Source organism: Diabrotica virgifera, chromosome 3, assembly GCF_917563875.1.
Source record: "Diabrotica virgifera virgifera chromosome 3, PGI_DIABVI_V3a".
Lineage (NCBI taxonomy): Eukaryota > Metazoa > Arthropoda > Insecta > Coleoptera > Chrysomelidae > Diabrotica > Diabrotica virgifera.
The window spans coordinates 35549740-35569603 of NC_065445.1; the positions used below are offsets into that span (position 1 = coordinate 35549740).

At 31.8% G+C, this 19864-nt stretch overlaps 1 protein-coding gene across 3 annotated transcripts in view; it reads right to left on the reverse strand.

Annotated features, from left to right (window-relative positions):
* Nucleotides 1-9578: 9578 nt before the first annotated feature.
* The window catches only part of LOC114345196 (cardioacceleratory peptide receptor), a 370854-nt gene continuing 360568 nt past the window's right edge, over nucleotides 9579-19864 (reverse strand). For all 3 annotated transcript variants that reach the window (XM_028296017.2, XM_050646429.1, XM_050646430.1), the window contains one exon: nucleotides 9579-9834. In XM_028296017.2, the coding sequence (XP_028151818.2) occupies nucleotides 9737-9834 (98 nt within the window). In that variant the 3' untranslated portion in view covers nucleotides 9579-9736. The remainder of the gene's footprint in view (nucleotides 9835-19864) is intronic.

A 19864-nucleotide genomic window follows, 5' to 3' on the forward strand; every position in this document is an offset into this window, starting at 1 on the left:
TGACAGCTGACAGCTGCTAAAGCTAAACTTGCTGACAGCTGACAGCAACATATGCTACATGACATATGACAATTATGGTCAGTGACGGTACCTGGTAAAAATTATAGAGGGTGCACAAATATTAAGATAAAAATGGACACAGCCCTCAAAATAATAAAAGAAATAAAAATTCCAAGTCATAACCTGGAAATGTTAGAAAAAATGTTGTTAATTTCTTGTAATGAAGAGTGTTTAAACTTATTGGGTAACCAAAATCTATCTAAGCGAGGTTCCTATACAGCCTCTGCCGCTTTTCGCGTTTCGACCGCCATCTTTTCCTGTCCATCCATTCGTCTTCTTTGATGGCTTTATCTCTCATGATGTGCCGTACATTTTCTTCCCAGGCAACTGAAAGCCTTCCCCCTCTTCTTCTTTGTTGTGGTAGGTATGTAATTTAAAGCTTTCTTTGGTCATATCTCCCCCAAGCTCTATCTTCATTCATTCGTTTGACGTGACCATGCCACATTTATTACATACTTGAACCAATAGCTCAGGTAATATTTTTGGTCCGTTGGTCATTATACCCTTACGTCAGTGGTTTTCAACTGAGAAGTTTGACGTTGGATTACATAGTGGATTATCGAGCGCAGATTCCTAGTAGGTTGTATCCATGTAAATTTGTGGATGTCTCTATGTTGAAAAAATCCATTCATAATTTTGAGAGACATTGTTTCACAAAAATCTCTAAGACGCATTCCGTTGTCATTGGTTATTTGTTCCCCATATCCTCCTACGACTCTACTATTTTCTTCTCTACCTAATCTGCCGTTTAAATCTCCTAGTACATAGATTTCACAGTTTGCTTTAACTTGAGAGATTATTTCATTCATCTTGTCGTCGTAGAAATCGTCTTTAATTTCTGGATCTGCATCTTCATTTGGGGCATACACTCCGACAATAGGGCTTTTCATCGATTGCCATTTGTTTCGAGCTTTTGTCAAATGTCGCATAATCCGTGTATAAGTCGGATTTATAGTTTGACGTAGCGTAGACGTAGACGTAACGTAGACGCACTGGAAAAGATCAACACCGAATTTTGTGTACTCCTGTTTATAAATGAACGCAAGCGCCTGACGGAGCGTAAGAGAAACGTAACGTAACGGAAGAGATGACCAACTTTCATCTTTTACAGTGCGTTTCTTCCGTCGGGCCAATCATGAGGCAGAATTTTGTTCTGTCACTCAAAGTGGACCCGCCCCCTCAACCCTTTTGTAAAAAGTTGTTTGTCCAACATATTCGAATTTTGTTAATTACATATTTGTTAAATACAATGGGTGTTAAGTTATTAATTTATTAAAAATATATCATAGTGTAATTTCAATATTTGAGATAAAAATATAAGATATAAGTTGTTTATTAGCCTGTTAATTCGGGGTTATCGGTTATATCCACACACATACGATAATAATTAAATCCAATGAACATTTTAAAGACCAGAAAATGAAACAACATAGTTGGAAATTCCACGGCAACAAGGAGCAGCATACCTTCGTTTATTTCCTAATCCATTTTAACACACAAAACAGATAAATATTTTATAAATAATAGTATAAATAAATAAACACAAAGTTTGTTTACGGTTCCTATAATTTATAGGCTGTGTGTTGTTGAAATAAGTCATTGTTTCTACTCATGCGCAAGCGCAAAAATTACGCTATGTCGAATTATAAATTGACATATTATTTTCTTACGTCTCCAGTCCATTTCTTACGTCTCCGTTGCGTCTACGTCTACGCTACGTCAAACTATAAATCCAACTTAATGGGTTTGTTCTAGCAAACAGTCAAACTAGTTAGAAACCGTCAGCAAACAGTTGGTCAGTGAGAGAACATAATACAGTCACCAGTGCTATCCCCTCTACTCGCGCTGGTCCACTATTCGCTGATGGTTTCAAACCGTTTGAAAGGGATGCTAGAACAAACCTAATATTAACATACACGGATTATACAACATATGACAGAAGCTCGAAACATATGACTGTGAATGAAAAGCCCTATTACGATGTTGTGCCCATTCTTTTTCATTTCCAGTTTAAGCGGTTGTTTATTTACTTCAGTCAACGATTTAATATTGTTTTTTTAAGATTTTTTCGAATAGCAATAGAGACTCCTCTTTTAGCTCTGTTATCTTTGCTCACTCCACTGAAGACATGTACCTATATATTTTCCTATCTCTTCATTTCTTTTTCCCCTTTTTTTTTGGTTTCGGTGAGAACACATATATCTATTTTTCTCTCCGCTAATTCTTTGAATACTTCTGCTTGTTTGGTTTTAAGTCCTTGTAGATTCCATGTAGCCAATATCATTTTCATTTTCGTTACATTAGTCGTCTTTGTTTTGATCCGTCCGAATTCCGAGGCGTTTTGTCGAAATTTTTAGCATTTATTTCTTTTGACAAGGGACGAGTTGCTAGCCCATCGCCTCAACCCTCCTCCTTTATCCGGGCTTGGGACCGGCATCCGTATTTACTGAGCTACTCACTTCACCCAGCACTTACCGGATGCGGAGTTGGATAACCAAAATAATAACAGAAATAAGCAGATATCACAGAAAGTGATGGAGTCAAAGAAAGCTGGGCAAAAATTAAGTCTTAGCCAAGTCTCAGCCAAGGAAGTTTTTAGCGAAAGAAACATTAATAAAAATAAATCACTCCTAAGGCGAAGAATTTCATGGATTTTTACAGAAGTGAAAGAAAAATGCAATGCAAAGAAAAAAGCTTATCGCTCCAGATAACTAAAGCGCTAAAACAGGGAGGGGCTCCGACTCTGTTTAATATACAGGATTGGGATAAAGTATAGAATCAAACAAATATCTTTGAAACGAAAAGAACAATATTTATGAAACTTTGCATGCAAGTACAGTGACACGGTCCGAAAAGGCATCTGATGCCATATTTTTTGTTACTACTCTACTTCCGGTTTCACCGGAAATACCCTTAACTTATTTACTTTAAATGGGACACCCTGTATATTTTTGCAGATTTTAAAAGAACTTGTTATTTTTAATTCATACATACCAAGCTTGGAAGAAAGAACTTTTAAAACAAGAAATAAATCTCTTTACAGTTAAAAAATAGGTTAATTCGGAATGGGACGTTTCGATGCCGCCGGTTCATCGCCGGCCGTTTCGATGCCGCCGGTTCATCGCCGGCCGTTTCGATGCCGCCGGTTCATCGCCAGTCCATTTCATCGCCGTCATATCTCGCATTTCCTAGAATTCCTAATTAATACTAAAAATAACTAATAATTGTAATTGTCGAAAATTTGGAAATATATCAGATAGCGATTAATTGACTGGCGATGAATCGGCCGACATCGGCATCGAATTGGCGGCATCGAAACGGCGGCGATGAAACGTCCTAGACCCGGTTAATTTATTTACGTTAGATCAATGATATTAAAAATAAACAAAATAAATTCAAATGTTGAAAATGTTTGCTGTTCACCTCCTGACAACGTGCAAGCCTATAAATAAATTCGTGAGTCACTTTTTGCAAGATTTTTCCACGTATTAGTTCACATTCATCAATTATTCTTTGGCTCAAATCCTGCAAGCATCTTGGTCGCCTAACGTAAACACGTGATTTTAGATAACCCCAAAGAAAAAAAATCTAACGGGTTGAGGTTAGGAGAATCAGCGGGCCACTCTATGAATCCTCTACGTCGAATCCATCGATTTGGAAAATTCACTTCCAAAAAATGAAAATTCACCATAACCGATTATCGTTAATATTTCAATACGATCTTTTTCACTTAAATGAACCATTTTTAATACAACTTATTTCTGTCGATTAGTTCGGTAACAGTTTTACCTACTATACTAAATTCAAATAAGTCATGCAGTGCATCTAAACAACAATTTTTGGTCTACAGTATAGATGGTACTCGTTTATTTCCTACTACGTTGTATTAATACAAAAAATTATCTACAGACAATTTTAAACAAATTTTTTCTACCAAATTTTGTATTTATGAATTAAAAATAACAAGTTCTTTTAAAATCCGCAAAAATATACATATCCCATTTAAATTAAATAAGTTAAGGGTATTTCCGGTGAAACCGGAAGTGGAGTAGTAACAAAAAATATGGCAACATATGCCTTTTGCGTCACTGTACTTGCATGCAAAGTTTCATAAATATTGTTCTTTTTGTTTCAAAGATATTTGCTTGGTTCCATACTTTATCCCAACCCAGTATGTATGGAATATGTTATAAGAAATATGTCTGTAAACCCAAAAAATTCATTGTTCAATAAGACTAAGAAGATTGATGTATGCAGATCAAGAGGCGGCAAGAGACATCAGAGAACTTTATGTCGAGCTTGAATAAAATGCAAAAGAAATAGTAGCCCAATAAATGACCGTTTTGGAATGTAATTGTCAGGGGCAACTACGAATTGCATGAAACTATCGATTTATTGACTGATTATAAGCAACTTTATCTATAATCCATAGGGAAGTAAAGTTTAAAATATATAAAACCTCCCTACTGCATTCTTGCAGTTGTGGCTTAATCCCATCAAAAATATAATTGTCTAACATGCCACTAGAAAATAGCTTCAGATCATTTTTATGTTGAGTATTTCGTACTATCATATTTGTCGAAATATTGAATTTACTTAAAACTGAGAAGAATACTTTTAAAAATCAATCCATTCATAATTTAAATTGACCTCAACGAACAAAATGTATTCATTGGTTACATTGTTTGATTCTTAAAATCATATCTAGTCCAAGTCCAGGCTGTATCGTCGCCCCCGTTAGGTAAATTATTCCGATTCGATTTTTTGCACAAACTTACTCAAAAAGAGGTTCTTATTACAAATCCACAGGGTGCCAGGCGGTACCGTGGCCGAAAAATTGTTTAAACAATTTTTTTTAACATATTCACAAAAACAATTTTTTCACTTCAAACAATTTTTTTTGAACATTTGGGTCACATCGGAGCAAAAAGTCTCTTGTGATTTTTCATTAAAATTGATTGTTGTCGAGTTACACGCGATTTAAAATTTGAAAAACGCTAAAATAGCCATTTTCAAGACTTAATAACTCGGTTAAAAATTATTATTATGAAAGTGATATAAGATTCTGAAGAAATTTGTGTTATTATTGTATTACTAAGCGGTTATTTCTAATTTATTACAAATGAGTGCTTAGCGCGTATTAGGCGGTCGTTGAGGTGAGTGCGAAAGAGATGTACCATTCCGACCATCCAATGGTGCATCTTACTCGCGTAACATCTTACTTGCGTAATCTTACCTTACGTAAAATAAGTAAGTTTTATTCGAAATATTTTTTCGAATTATGGATACATGGCGCTACAATCGGAAAAAACGATTGTTGGAAATGGAAAACTAAGTTAAAAAATGGAAAGATTCCACTTAATGTAACTTTTTTGGTTTTAGGACCTAATCTTCACAACACAATAGGTCCCCATAACGATCGAGTAACTGCAAATTTAGCATACTTTCCTACTCTACTATATTATCTTACATAAAAAATTAGAGAAATTACACCATATATTTACTTTTTTATTGGACTGTGAAATTGAAAAATTTGTAGGAACCGAAAAAACACGTTTGGACCGAAAGAATTGATCAGAATCGAATCAAAATATTTTAAGAAAACCGGAACCAGAGCGGACCTAAAATTTTGAATTTTACTAGAACCGGGACCGGACCGGAACTTTTTATTTAATTTGGTCCGGGTCCTTGTAGCCTAATAAAATAAAAAAAAATCAAAATGTAATTCCGTACAGGTTGGAATAAATTTTATATCAAAGCTTAGGTAAACACAAAAGATATTTTCAAAATAGTATCCAAATCATATGAGGGGATCATTGTTTAAATAATTAGAAAGGGATAATTTTTGCACAATATTTACTTTTTTAACTGCTGAGGTAATTTACATTTTAATGAAGGTCTTTTCTACAAAGCTGAAGAATAAATTGTTTTTCCACCTACCTCTACCGAAAGTATACTTTTCCGGACCTGATTGTAGGGAGCAAAGTTGTACTTTTCCTCCCTAGGGAGGAAAATATTTTTCTTCCCTAGGGAGGAAAATTTTCCTCCCTTTATAATAAAATATTTTTATTATAGAGGTGGTTTCATAATGTCCAACCTCTAAGTTGTAGATTTTAGACCTCAAAATGTTAAGATTGAACTAAAATCGCTTAAATAAAATATGGCTCATTATTGAGTTACAAGGTGTTTTATTTAAAAATTTAAAAAAATATTTTTGCTCAGTATCTTAAAACTATTCTATGTATCCTTTTCATACTTGGTAGAAAGTGTAAGTAGTGTACGTACACCCTATGAAATTATATTAAATACAAGTTTCCGGCTATTACCAGAGGCGTACGACAGGCCACAGTAAATGGTTGACCCTTCCCAAATTCTACGTCACTGGTGAAATTGCCATTTTAGCACAATTTTTAGATTCTCCAATACTCTCTATGTAAATAACATCCTCTTTTTATTTATTTATTTAGCGTTTGGACTTTCTCACTACGATAAATACACAAATATAATATATATTATTCAAACACTAAAACATAATGAATGAATCTAAATATTAATGTCCAATTTACATAGCCATTCAATTGCATCTGGGGAGCATTCCACAAAGTCCTGGAGGTTTCCACGGTAGGCACGATTTAGGCAATCTGAAACACAATGACTTATGGTCTGTCTAGGCGATCCACAATCGCACTGTGGACTCTCTGCACGACCTCATTTGAACAGAGAATCAGCACATTTACCATGTCCGGTACGTATGCGATTAAGCCTCGCCCAGGTGGGCCGGGGCAGACCCGATCCAATGAAACCCTGGGTTGGGGTGGATATCTGAATATAGTCCGCTGCTATTGTTGGCATCCATCTTGTGGACCATTGTCTCTGTATATTATAGGAATCACCAATTGTTCGGGCAGCTCTGATTGGAGGATTTCTAGACCTCAGTCGCTGGTGCTCTTTTGAGATGTCTGGTATGTCTTGATGGATTGGTAATTGTATGTTGGCTACCATTTTCTGATACTCTGTCACCAATGCTGCTGTACGGCGTAGATCTGGTGAAGCAATATTTCTCAAAGTAGGCAGCCATCTCACTGGGGTTGATTTTATTGTTCCAGTGATTATTCTCATGGTTTGATTAAGCTGGACATCGATTTTGTTTGTATGTGCACTATTTAACCATACTGGTGCACAATATTCTGCCACTGAAAAAACCAAAGCTAGAGCAGAGGTCCGAAAAGTATCTGCAGAAGCACCCCAAGTTGTTCCAACAAGTTTTGTTATTATATTGTTTCTTGTTCTCAGTTTACCGGCTGCGTTTGTAAGATGGCTTTTGAAGATGAGTGTTCTATCAAGTGTGACGCCTAGGTATTTGGGGTTGTTGTTATGTTTGATAGCTGCATCATTTAGAGTTACATTGAGGGTATCGCCCGCAAGTTGATTCGACAGGTGAAAGAGACAGGTTTCAGTTTTGCTTGTGTTAGAACGTAAGCGCCAGTTCTTAAAGTAGTTACTAAGTGTAGTTAGGTCCTCGTTTAGAGCTCGTTCTCCAGCTTCCTTACTATTATCTTGGAAGCCAATGGCCAGGTCGTCTGCATAAGCGAATTTTCTCGATTTTGTTTCAGGTATATCCGCCGTATAAAGGTTAAATAATAAAGGAGCTAGCACTGAGCCTTGAGGTAAGCCGTTGTTAAGTTTTCTAACGCTACTTCGTGCATCATTTATATATACCTGAATGAAACAGTCTGTTAGTTAGTAGATTGTTTATCAGCTGACAAGTTTTGAGACAGGGTATGATTTTCATCAACTTATAAATAAGGCCCTCTCTCCACACAGTGTCATAGGCAGCCGTAAGGTCTATAAATGTTATGGCAGATTTTTCACGTCTTTCAAAGCCAGCTTCGATGAATGTCGTTAAGGACAGCACTTGGTCACAACAGCTTCGTCCTTTTCTAAATCCAGCTTGTTCAATTGGTACAGCGTCCTCAATGGTGTTACATATTCTATTATATAAGAGTCGTTCTAGTAATTTATAACAGCAACTGAGTAAGGCGATAGGCCGGTAACTTTCAGGCAGCTTGTTGTCTTTGCCAGGCTTCTGGATTGCGATAATTCTTGTTCTTTTGAATTCTGGGGGTAGCATAGCTGTAGTCACAATGTCGCTAAAGAATTCTTTGAGCCATTGTCTTGTTTTTGTACCAGTGTGGACTATAAACTCAGGATAAAGTACGTCAAGTCCTCTTTACTCGTAACGATAAAGTCATTATAGAAGTTAAACATGTAACGGCAGAGTTATTTAGTTATTTTGATTAATATATTGTGCCGCTTAATTTTTAGTTTCAAATATGTATCTCGAAAACTAATGATTTTATCATTAAGAATGAATAATATACTCTTCAGTCTTAACGATAAAATCATTAGCTTTCGAGATATTTGAAATTAAAAATTACACTGTGTTTAACTGTTACATGTTTAACTTCAATTATCTCGAAAACTAATGACTTTATCGTTACGAGTGAAGAGTATGTTAATTACATAGAGAGTATTGGAGAATCTAAAAATTGTGCTAAAATGGCAATTTCGCCAGTGACGTAGAATTTGGGAAGGATCAAGCATTTACTGTCCTCCATTAATATTTTGAGGTTTAGAATCGACAATTCAGAGATTGGACATTTTTAATGAAACCCCATCTATAAGCAAAACTATATTTTTTACTACCTATAAGGAAAAAAAAAGAAAAAAAAAAACGACAAAAAAATTGTTAATTAGTGAAAAATTACCAGGAACCCGATTATCGCAACAGCATTTCAAAATGTTTAATCCCCGCGACGTTATTAAAATAACAAATTATAAACAAATTAGAACAATTTTCAAATGTCATTTTAGAGGGGAGTTAAATCGAAATTTGAATTTATCAATACATTTATCGAAAACATACATAAAAATAAAAGTAATGAGATTTTAAACAGTTTTAAACGCGTTTTTGCAATTGAAAATATAGTAACATTTGATAAACAAATTAAATATCTCATAAACTATTAAATATTTTTTAAACAGTTTCTTTTTGCTTAATAGTGGTAACATAGTGCAACTTCTCCTATTAAATAAAATAAATTATAATGCTTATTTAAAACGCAAAAAATATTTTTTTGCAAATTTGATTTTTAAATTTTATATATAATTATTTAAATAAATAGGAGGCCACATTTAATTTTGTATGTCTTAGGAGAAAGACTTGTCCTTCAGCTTTGTAGAAAAAGACCCTAAAGACCTTTATTAAAATTTAAATTACCTCAGCAGTTAAAAAAGTAAATATTGTGCAAAAATGACCCCTTTTTAATTATTTAAACAATGATCCCCTTATATGATTTGGATACTTTCTTGAAAATATCTTTCGTACTCACCTAAACTTTGATATAAAATTTTTTCCAACCTGTACGAATTTACATTTTGATTTACATGTAGTGTAATCTTATTTTACTAGACTATTAATAGGTACACGTTCTCGTTTTCTAAACAAACTAAAACAGTAAAATAAGATAAATTTATTTACTGTACATACAACATACATAAATACAATTAAATTTACTAAATAATGATATATATCATTTCTTCGTATGGATTAATACTGTGTGGCCACGGACTACCGCCGTCCCGACTCCTTCGGATCTCTTTTTGTGATTGTGTGTTAAATATTCCGATAAACTGCTGCTTTGCGTGGTAAGCGTCGAATCCTTCTGTTTGCGTTTCTTCTTCTTAGAAATCCATTTGCAAGGTGGGAACAACCTACAACAAAATAAGACATTTTTATAACAAAAGTCTTTCGAAGTTCGTGCGATTAATGTATTAATAAGCAGCTTGTGTTCTATTACCCCAGTTAATAGGGAAAAAAAACATGAAAAACTGTTAAACAGGGTTTTGAAGGTGCTAAACGGTAGATGAGAAATAGCTGATGATAATTCCGTGAAGACGTACAGCTAATTTTTCTTCTTCTTTTTTTAAACAATTACAAAGAATGAAAAACTCAGTTTCTTGACTATAAAACGTTTCTTGTTAATTTCAGAGAAAAATGTTTTAAACAAGTGTTGTAGATCTTAAAACGTTCTTTCATTTGATAGTACGCATATTAATATACATAAACAATTGAACTAGATAATTGTAAAAAACCTTCATTTTTTCACTAATTAATAAATATTAATAACTCTAAGTTTTGCATAATAATATATAATTTACCTATTTCAAATTATGCCAGTTAATGGGTTATTTAAGTGTACTAAATTTCAACCAGACCGACCAAATAGTTTATAAGTTATTCAATTTGTTTATCCCAGAGAGCAACTGTTTAAACAACTGTTCTTGCCCTAACAAGTGACTCTAGAGATATTTTACAAATCGCAATCGATTATTATTTGAACACTTTTGCACCCGTTGAACATTTACATATTATTTGTTTTAATATCTCTTCAGGAATCAAACAATCTAAGGTGTAAATAGGTTCAAAACCCATATCAGTTTTTTTCCATCCATATTGGGTAGCATCCAGTTTTTTACCTAACCAGTGTTGTAACCAAAGATTTTATACACATATATTTGGCCAGCTCCGAAAAATAGCCTAACGTGGAGCAGTTCGGGTCGGTGGTCTATCTATCTCTCTCTACTAGCGCTTAGTTTTCTCTTTCTAGCATATGATGGCTGCCGCCTCTGTGCAACTGTCGTTCCATTACTCCCACCTCTTGGAAGATACGCTCATACTCGCACGACAGACAAAGATAGCTAGACCACCGTACTTGACATCGACGTTACACCCCGATACATTGTTTAGCATATCCCTAGCCAGATCTATTCTTGACATATCTCTGGTTGTAACTGATGATACACCCGAAGGCGAGATTTCAGTTTCTCCAGGACTTGTGTTATGGGAGAATTTGGACCAATCACGAGTCACAGATTTTCGATTTTTTAACACTTGACAGTTCGATTGTCAACTTTCGAAAATGAAAATAGATCCATTTACCACAATAAAACTAAAAACAAATTTGTTTTTAATAATTGTGTGTTTACCTCTTTAATTTTGTTATTTTTATCCATTTTTATTTTGTTTTGTAGTATTCTGTACTTTTATTGATCTTTGTAGGTTAATTGGATGATTTAAAAGTTTAATTGGATTTACTTACTTGTATTTATCAAAGTGCACTCTAAAAATGAATTCAAATTCAGAAGATGTAAGTGTAATTATATGTAGATAAATAATAATAATAATTTTAATACTATGAAAATGTAAAATAAAATACACCTTAAATATAAATACAAGTGTTTTAATTTATTACCAAAACAAATTTTAAATAGTAAATGAGATATTTTTGTTATTATAGATCCAAACCAGTAAAAAATAGACAAGTTACAATCAAAGAAATAAAATGTCTGGGATTTTTTAATTTTCTATAAAAAAAATAGTATGTATGTATTTTACCTTTCATTATAAGACTTTTTCTATGCTGGAGTCACACAAAATAATAAGGTAAATATTTTTGAATGTTATATAATTTCTTTATACAAAAACAACCAATGTCATCTTGTTCTTATGGTATTCACTACAGTACATAGTACATCTACTTATAACTTATACAATACTTTTGCTTATATAATTAAAATATATAAAACTATAATGTAATCAAAAGTGCCTTGATACTTTTAAATACATAATGCATATACAATTTTATTTTAAATAATATATAATCACACACATTACCCATTAAACGTACAAACATTTAAAAAATAACCAGAAAAAGCCTAAAATGAAATAAACACATTAAGTACCATTCTAAATTCTTTACCCAAATCCAAATTAATTATTAAGCTGGATTTATAGTTTGACAGACTGTAAAGGAAGACGTACTGGAAAAAGATCAACATAGAAGTTTGTGTACTCTTGATTATAAAGCTTGTCACGTACGGGGAGCTATACTATATCATATCGCTCACTATAGTAAATGAGTGAGGCTGCACGCACCTAACCATTTGTTCCTAGTTAGGAATCGCTGTAGTGAGCGATATGATACTATAGTAATGATGAGTGAATCTGCACGCATGGGACCATTAGTTCCTAACTAATTAGGTTCCTAGTTAGGAATCGTTATAGTGAGCGATATGATATAATATATTATAGTATAGCTCCCCATGCGTGGCAAGCTTTATAAACAAGAGTACACAAACTTATATGTTGATCTTTTTTCAGTGTCTATGTCTACAGTCCGTCAAACTATAAATCCAGCTATCCAACTATAAATAATTTGGATTTTGGTAAAGAATTTTAGAATGATACTTATATTGTGTTTATTTCATTTTAGGTTTTCTCCTGTCCATTTTTTAACTGTGTGCACATTTCAACAGTTTAATGGGTAATGTGTATGATTATATACTTAAAGTAAAATTGTATAGGTATGCATTTAAAAGTATAAACGCACTTTTGGTTACATTATAGTTTTATATATTTTATTTATATAAGCATATACAGTATGTCCCTGTAAGTTGTATCCATATGGAAAACTTTTTTATTATTAATTTTACGAAAAAAAGTTATTCTTTATAAAAATCTCTGCATGGTCCAAAACCTAAGATTTAACCATCAAATATCAAATTTTTTGAATATTATACGAAGTATGTCAAAATGTTTGAATTTCACTCAAGAGTAAAATAGCTTTATTTTTCGTAATATTGGAAATTGCTATTATGAAAAGTTGTTTGGAATTAAAAACTACATTCTAATATGCAATTACATCCTTCTAATTGAAATTTTTTTTTTTTGAGAAATTATGGATAACTATCATTATTTTTTCGTTATTTCAATTCTGATAACCCTTTTATTATTAATTTTACGAAAAAAAGTGATTCTTAATAAAAAATTCTGGATGGTCTAAAACTTAAAATACAACCATCTTATATCAAATTTTATCAATTTTATACGAGGTATGTCAAAAAAGATAAATTTAGATCAAAAGTAAAGTACCTTTATAGTTCAGAATATTTCAATTAGAAGGATGTAATTACATACTGAAACATAGTTTTTAATTCTAAATAACTTTTCATAATAACAATTTTCGATATTGTGAAAAATAAACGTATTTTACTCTTGAGCGAAATTCATATTTTTTGACATACCTCGTATAAAATTGATAAAATTTGACAAAAGATGGTTGTATTTTAGATTTTAGACCATGCAGAACTTTTTATTAAGAATCGCTTTTTTTCGTAAAATTAATAATAAAAGAGTTATCTGAATTAAAATAACTGAAAATAATGTTAGTTATCCATAATTTTTCAAAAAAAAAATTTTCAATTAGAAGAATGTAATTGCATACTAGAATACAGTTTTTAATTCCAAACAACTTTTCATAATAGCAATTTTCAATATTGTGAAAAATAAAGCTACTTTACTCTTGAGTGAAATTCAAACTTTTTGACATACCCCGTATAATATTCAAAAAATTTGATATTTGATGGTTAAATCTTAGGTTTTGGACCATGCAGAGCTTTTTATAAAGAATAACTTTTTTTCGTAAAATTAATAATAAAAAAGTTTTCCATATGGATACAACTTACAGGGACATACTGTATAAGCAAAAGTATTGTATAAGTAGGTACGAAGGTTCTACCTATTCTGTAAAAAGGGGCCAAGTGTATTACTTATTGTTGTTGAGATAGCCTCATAATTTTTGGTACCAAGTAACATTTTGTTTTAAACTGGTTGTGTAAAAGGCAGCTAAAGTTCCACTTAGTAAAAATATAAAAATGTTACTTGGCCTCTTTTTGCAAATCAGCGACGATATATAATCACACACATTACCCATTAAACATACACACATTTAAAAAATAGCCAGAAAAAGTCTAAAATGAAATAAACACAGTACCATTCTAAATTCTTTACCCAAATTCAAATTATTTATTAAGCTGGATTTATAGTTTGAAGGATTGTAGAGGAAGACGCACTGGAAAAAGATCAACATAGAAGTTTGTGTACTCTTGATTATACAGCTTGTCACGCACGGGGAGCTATACTACATATAATATATCACATCGCTCACTATAGTAAATAAATGAGCCTGCACACATGTAACCATTCGTTCCTAGTTAGGAATCGCTGTAGTGAGCAATATGATACTATAGTATCTAATGATGAGTGAACCTGCACACATGGAACCATTAGTTTCTAAACTAATTAGGTTCCTAGTTAGGAATCGTTGTAGTGAGCGATATGATATAATATATATTATTATAGTATAGCTCCCCCAAACTTCTATGTTGATCTTTTTTCAGAGTGTCTATGTCTACAGTCCGTCAAACTATAAATCTAGCTTAATAAATAATTTGGATTTGGGTAAAGAATTTTAGAATGATACCTACTTATGTGTTTATTTCATTGTAGGTTTTTTCCTGTCCATTTTTTAACTGTGTGTATGTTTAACAGTTTAATGGGTAATGTGTATGATTATACTTAAAATAAAATTGTATAGGTATATATGGTATATGTATTTAAAAGTATAAACGCACTTTTGGTTACATTATAGTTTTATATATTTTATTTATATAAGCATTGGTATATAAGCAAAAGTATTGTATAAGTATAGATGTACTATGTACTGTAGGGAATACCATAAGAACAAGATGATATTGGCTGTTTTTCTATAAAAAAATTATAGAAAATCCACAAGTATTTATCTTATTATTTTGTGTGACTCCAAGCATAGAAAAAGTCTTATAATGAAAGGTAAAATACATACCTACATATTAGGAAATTAAAAAACCCCAATCATTTTATTTCTTTGATTGTAACTTTTCTATTTTTGGGGGTTTGGATCTAACAAAAGTGTACTATTTAAATTTACTATTACTATTTAAAATTTGTTTTGGTAATAAATTAAAACACTTGTATTTATATTTAAGGTGTATTTATTTTACATCTTCATAGAATTAAAATTATTATCATTAACGTTAATTATATACATATCATTACACTTACATCTTCTGAATTTGAATTCATTTTTCCAGTTCACTACATTTTGATAAATGTAAATCCAATATTATACTTCTATAAATCCAATTCACCTAAAATAACAAAATTAAAGAGGTAAACACACAGTATTAAAAACAAATTTGTTTTTATTGTGGTAAATGGATATATTTTCAAAAGTTGATCGAACTGTCAAGTGTCAAATCGAAAATCTGTGACCCGTGATTGGTCCAAATTCTTCCATAACACAAGTCCTGGAGAAACTGAAATCTCGCCACCCGAAGTGCATGCTGATAACCTGCACCTTCTGTTGGGGCAAATTTTCCAATTTAAAAGATTTTTCCCCGTATTTCTTATAAATTGTAAAAAACGTAACTCATTTAATGTCAATATTTTATTGTATTTATTTTATATGTAACATCAATTGCAGCAGAATAGTAATTGCAACAGTGATATCACATCCGTTTTTCATGATGTCCTCCTTGTTAGCATTCTTGTCATAAAAAATATTTATCAGATCTAAAATTTCTGACGATGCAGTTAATAATTTCAATTTTCCTTGATTAAAAAAAGAGGAATTTGTATCACACCCAGTGAAAATATAGAAGAACCCAACGTATTTTCTTAGATGAGAATGTTTCAAGCTATTACAACTATAATAGATATATTTTCCCTTTTCTCCATTTTTTAAACGCTTTTATTTAGTTCAATAGTTTGCGTCAAATTTTTATACGTTAATTTGACTGCCTTTTCTACAATGCAAATGAATGAAAATTTGCAGACATATGCATTCGCGGGAACAATACACGAATAGTCAATAAAAAATTTTTTATGTTTAATAATTAATTGTTTAAATAAAAAAAAAACGATTTTAATGGAAAATGCTTAAATTCTCTTGTTTTTTACAATGTAAAAACTTGAAACTTTTACGGATTGTAGCTAATGATATGAACTATACATAATTTCACTTTTTACGTTAATTGTTTACGTTATGCTTCATAAATAAACAATAAAGTTTCAAATTTTTTGCCGATTCCGACTACTTTTCATGTTAGTACATCATATGTTTTATACATATTTTAATACGATATAGTTTAATGTTTGAAAAGTGTAAGACTAAAAAGTAAAAAAATAAAAAAATATGAAAAAAAAATTTTTAAGAAACGCTTTTCTTTAGTTACGAGTGACTAAAATTAAAAATATTATAAATAAATCAACTAAAAAAAAATAAAAAAAATTGAAAAAATCTAACACATTCGTTAAAGAAAAGCGTGGGGCGAAAACCGTTTATTCGATGAAGACGCGCCACGCTTTTCTTTGACGAATGTGTTAGATTTTTTCAATTGTTTTTTTATTTGTTTTTTATAATATTTTTAATTTTAGTCACTCGTAACTGAAGAAAAGCGTTTCTTAAAAATTTTTTTTTCATATTTTTTTATTCAAAATATATGTTATTGTCCGGAGCAGAGAGTTAAAATGTGTCCGTCAATATTATAAGTATGTCGGTATCATTACCAATTATTATTACAACGGTTTTGTCAGGTTCATATGTATGTTCGTAAACTTAATTAATACATCTGTATCTTCATCTGCTACTTTAGTTCGGTACCCAGATTTGTTCAGCTCTGCGCATAAAAGTTGAATCAATTGCTTTTTATTTTTACTAACTGCTAAAAATATATTTTTGTTTTATGGATAAGATCGTGTTTTCAACCAATTTAATTTCTGGACCCGAGCTAATTATTATTGTATATTTATATAAATAATATACTTTTAATTAGTAAAATATAAGTAATTCTTACGAGCAATTGTCATCGCAGCTCACGCTTGCGTTCTTTTTCAAATGTAAGAAAGCAATAGCTTTGGCTTGGTTCTTTTCAGAACCAGCCATCTGCTACCAGAGAAGCAGAGCAGCTGTATATTTTTAATTTTAGGTTTATTAATGTAAGAAACGACACTGAGTTCTTGTCAGAACTCAGTGTCCCCTTTGCACTCGCCTTTGTCAAGGCCTGGTGCATTTTCCACATTGCCTTAGCCCTGGAGGGCTGAGGCGTAGTTGATGACCAGCGAAGCCGTGCCATAATTTTAAAATGGACGAGGATACGGATAGGCCGGGGGTGAATTGAGTAGCTCCTTGTATGGAATCCAGACTTTTGCCTAACTTATTCCCCCTATCCGTAACACAATTATTGTAAAATTAAAGCAAGTAATAGCAAACTGCAAATTTTTTCAACGTGTTTCAAATTGGGATTCCATTCTAAAAAATAAAACGAAGCTATTCTCACCTTCACATTTGCTGGCGGTGTTTCACGAGTACCACCAGTTTAAAGAGTCATGACTTTTTAAATCAATGTTTAAATCAATGTGTAAATTTTGTTCAACTTTCAGCTCTTAATGTTTATAAACAATGGAAATATGATTTATTGAAAAAAAAAAAATTCTAACTTGATTTCTATTAGTCATATAATTTTTTTTTACTATTTTAATGTGTATTTTTTCACCAGCTTTTCAGTGAGCCTACATACAAGCGTGTAACATAAAAACTGTCAAAGTTATTCTAATTGCTTATAACCTAAAAAGTAGGGTCTTTTTCAGACAGTTTTTTTAATAACAATTTTGATAAAATCTGAAACGGTTTCAATACATCTTAAAACTAAAGTCTCAAATAATCGATTGCGATTTGTAAAATATCTCTAGAGTCACTGTTAGGGCAAGAACAGTTGTTTAAACAATTGCTGTCTGGGATAAACAAATTGAATAACTTATAGACTATTCGGTCGATCTGGTTGAAATTTGGCACACTGAAATATCCCATTAATTGGCATAATTTAAAGTAGTTAAATTAAATATCGTTGTGCAAAAAATACAGTTATTAATATTTATAAATTATTGTTAAAAGAGAGTTTTTTACAATTATCTCGGTCAGTTTTTTATATATTTCGATATGTGTCCCACCAAATTAAAGAACTTTTTAAGGTCTACAATATTTATCTGAAACATTTTTTTCTAAAATGCACAAAAAACGTTTTATATACAAAAAACTAAGTTTTTCATTCTTTGTAACTTAAAAAAAAGAAGAAGATAAATTAGCTGTACGTCATCACGTAATTATCATCATTTATCCCTTATCTATTGTTTAAAACCTTCAAAACCTTGTTTAACATTTTTACGTGAAATCGATGATTTTTTTCCCTATTAACTGGTGTATATACATATTATGATACCGTCAAAGACAAGTAATATGAAATTCTCATTTTAGGATGTGGTCTCCAATAAATGCCGTAGGTTACGTACAGCGTCAAGCCAGACGTTGCATACAGTCTTTGTCAGTCACCGGAAACTTCACGTCGTCAATAGGACTTTTCATCGATTGTCACTTGTTTCGAGCTTCTGTCATATGTTGTATAATCTGTGTATAATATTAATATACACGGATTATACGACATATGACAGGAGCTCGAAACAAATGACTGTGAATGAAAAGCCCTATACAGAGCATAGGCCATGATTACACTAGTCAAAAAATAAACAAAAAAAGTTGCGACTGATGTTAAAAATGGCTGTACCGGAGAGTTTAAAGCGTACTGAATGCGAATTCAAACACCAAAATGTTCCACTACGTATATATTTTGAGTTATCTTCTTCTTAAAATGCCGCGCATTTCTGCGTAGGCGTCCACCGTACATGGTCTGGTCAGGTGAAATGTTAGATTTTGAGTTATAGAATGCATAAAATATTGCTGTTTATTAGAAAAATTCCTATATACTATATACACATAAGTGACATAAGTTCAGAACTAGAAAAAAAAACTATAGTAAGTCTTTTGTACACAATTTTGTGCATATCCCACTTTTCCCATAACACTATTTGGATTAACACAAACACACATTTTATCCTGCATAGTAAATAACGAGGATAGCTCCTGGTTATGGTTCCTAAATATTATAAGTTGTACTGGCTAGTAAATTCCATTTAAAAAAATTCATTATTGTAATCTAGAACCTAAAGATTAAGCATGTCCTTTGGACAAGTGAAGGTCTCGAACTAAATCATGTAATTCGGCTTGTTGGATGCAATAAGGTGCTTTTTCGTCGCTTTCGGGAAAATAAGAATCATTCTTGTCTCATACATCATCAGGTTCACTTTTATCACCATATACTTCCAAGTTTTTCTCCCAATTTGCCGAAGGTCCTGGAACTGGAACTGGTAAATCTTCTCCATGAAAAACCAGTTTTATTGCTGAAGTAATATCTGGATATTCAATTTTATGCTTGCTCTTCCTTGAAAACCCAGACACTTTTATCATGCATAAGTAACAGTCGTTAAAATGGTTTAGAATTATATAAGTTTAAATGGGTAGGTTTACTGATTAAGGACTACATTTTGGTTTATAGTGCAGTCACTGAAGGCTTTCACCTCCGATTTCGTTGAACCTCCATCGATTTTCATGAAAGTTGGTGAGTAATTAGAGGATACCTCAAGGAACAAAGGTGACATGATCCCAACTTGCGCTTTTACCCTGGGGGTGGATGCCACCCCTTCTCGGGGGTGAAAATTATTTTATTAAAAATAATATCATAAGTCGATAGAGGGACAAATTATAAGCAAAATTTGTTATATAAAGTTATTAAAATAAATCAACACTTTTTGAGTTATTAAAGACCAAAAATTTTATTTTTTCGTAAAAAAATGTATGTTTTAGATCGGTTTTTCAGGTATAAATCAAAAACTATAAGTTTTTACAAAAAAGTTATTATTACTGAAATTGAAGACAATAAAAAATTGAATATATTCCTTACATAAAGAACT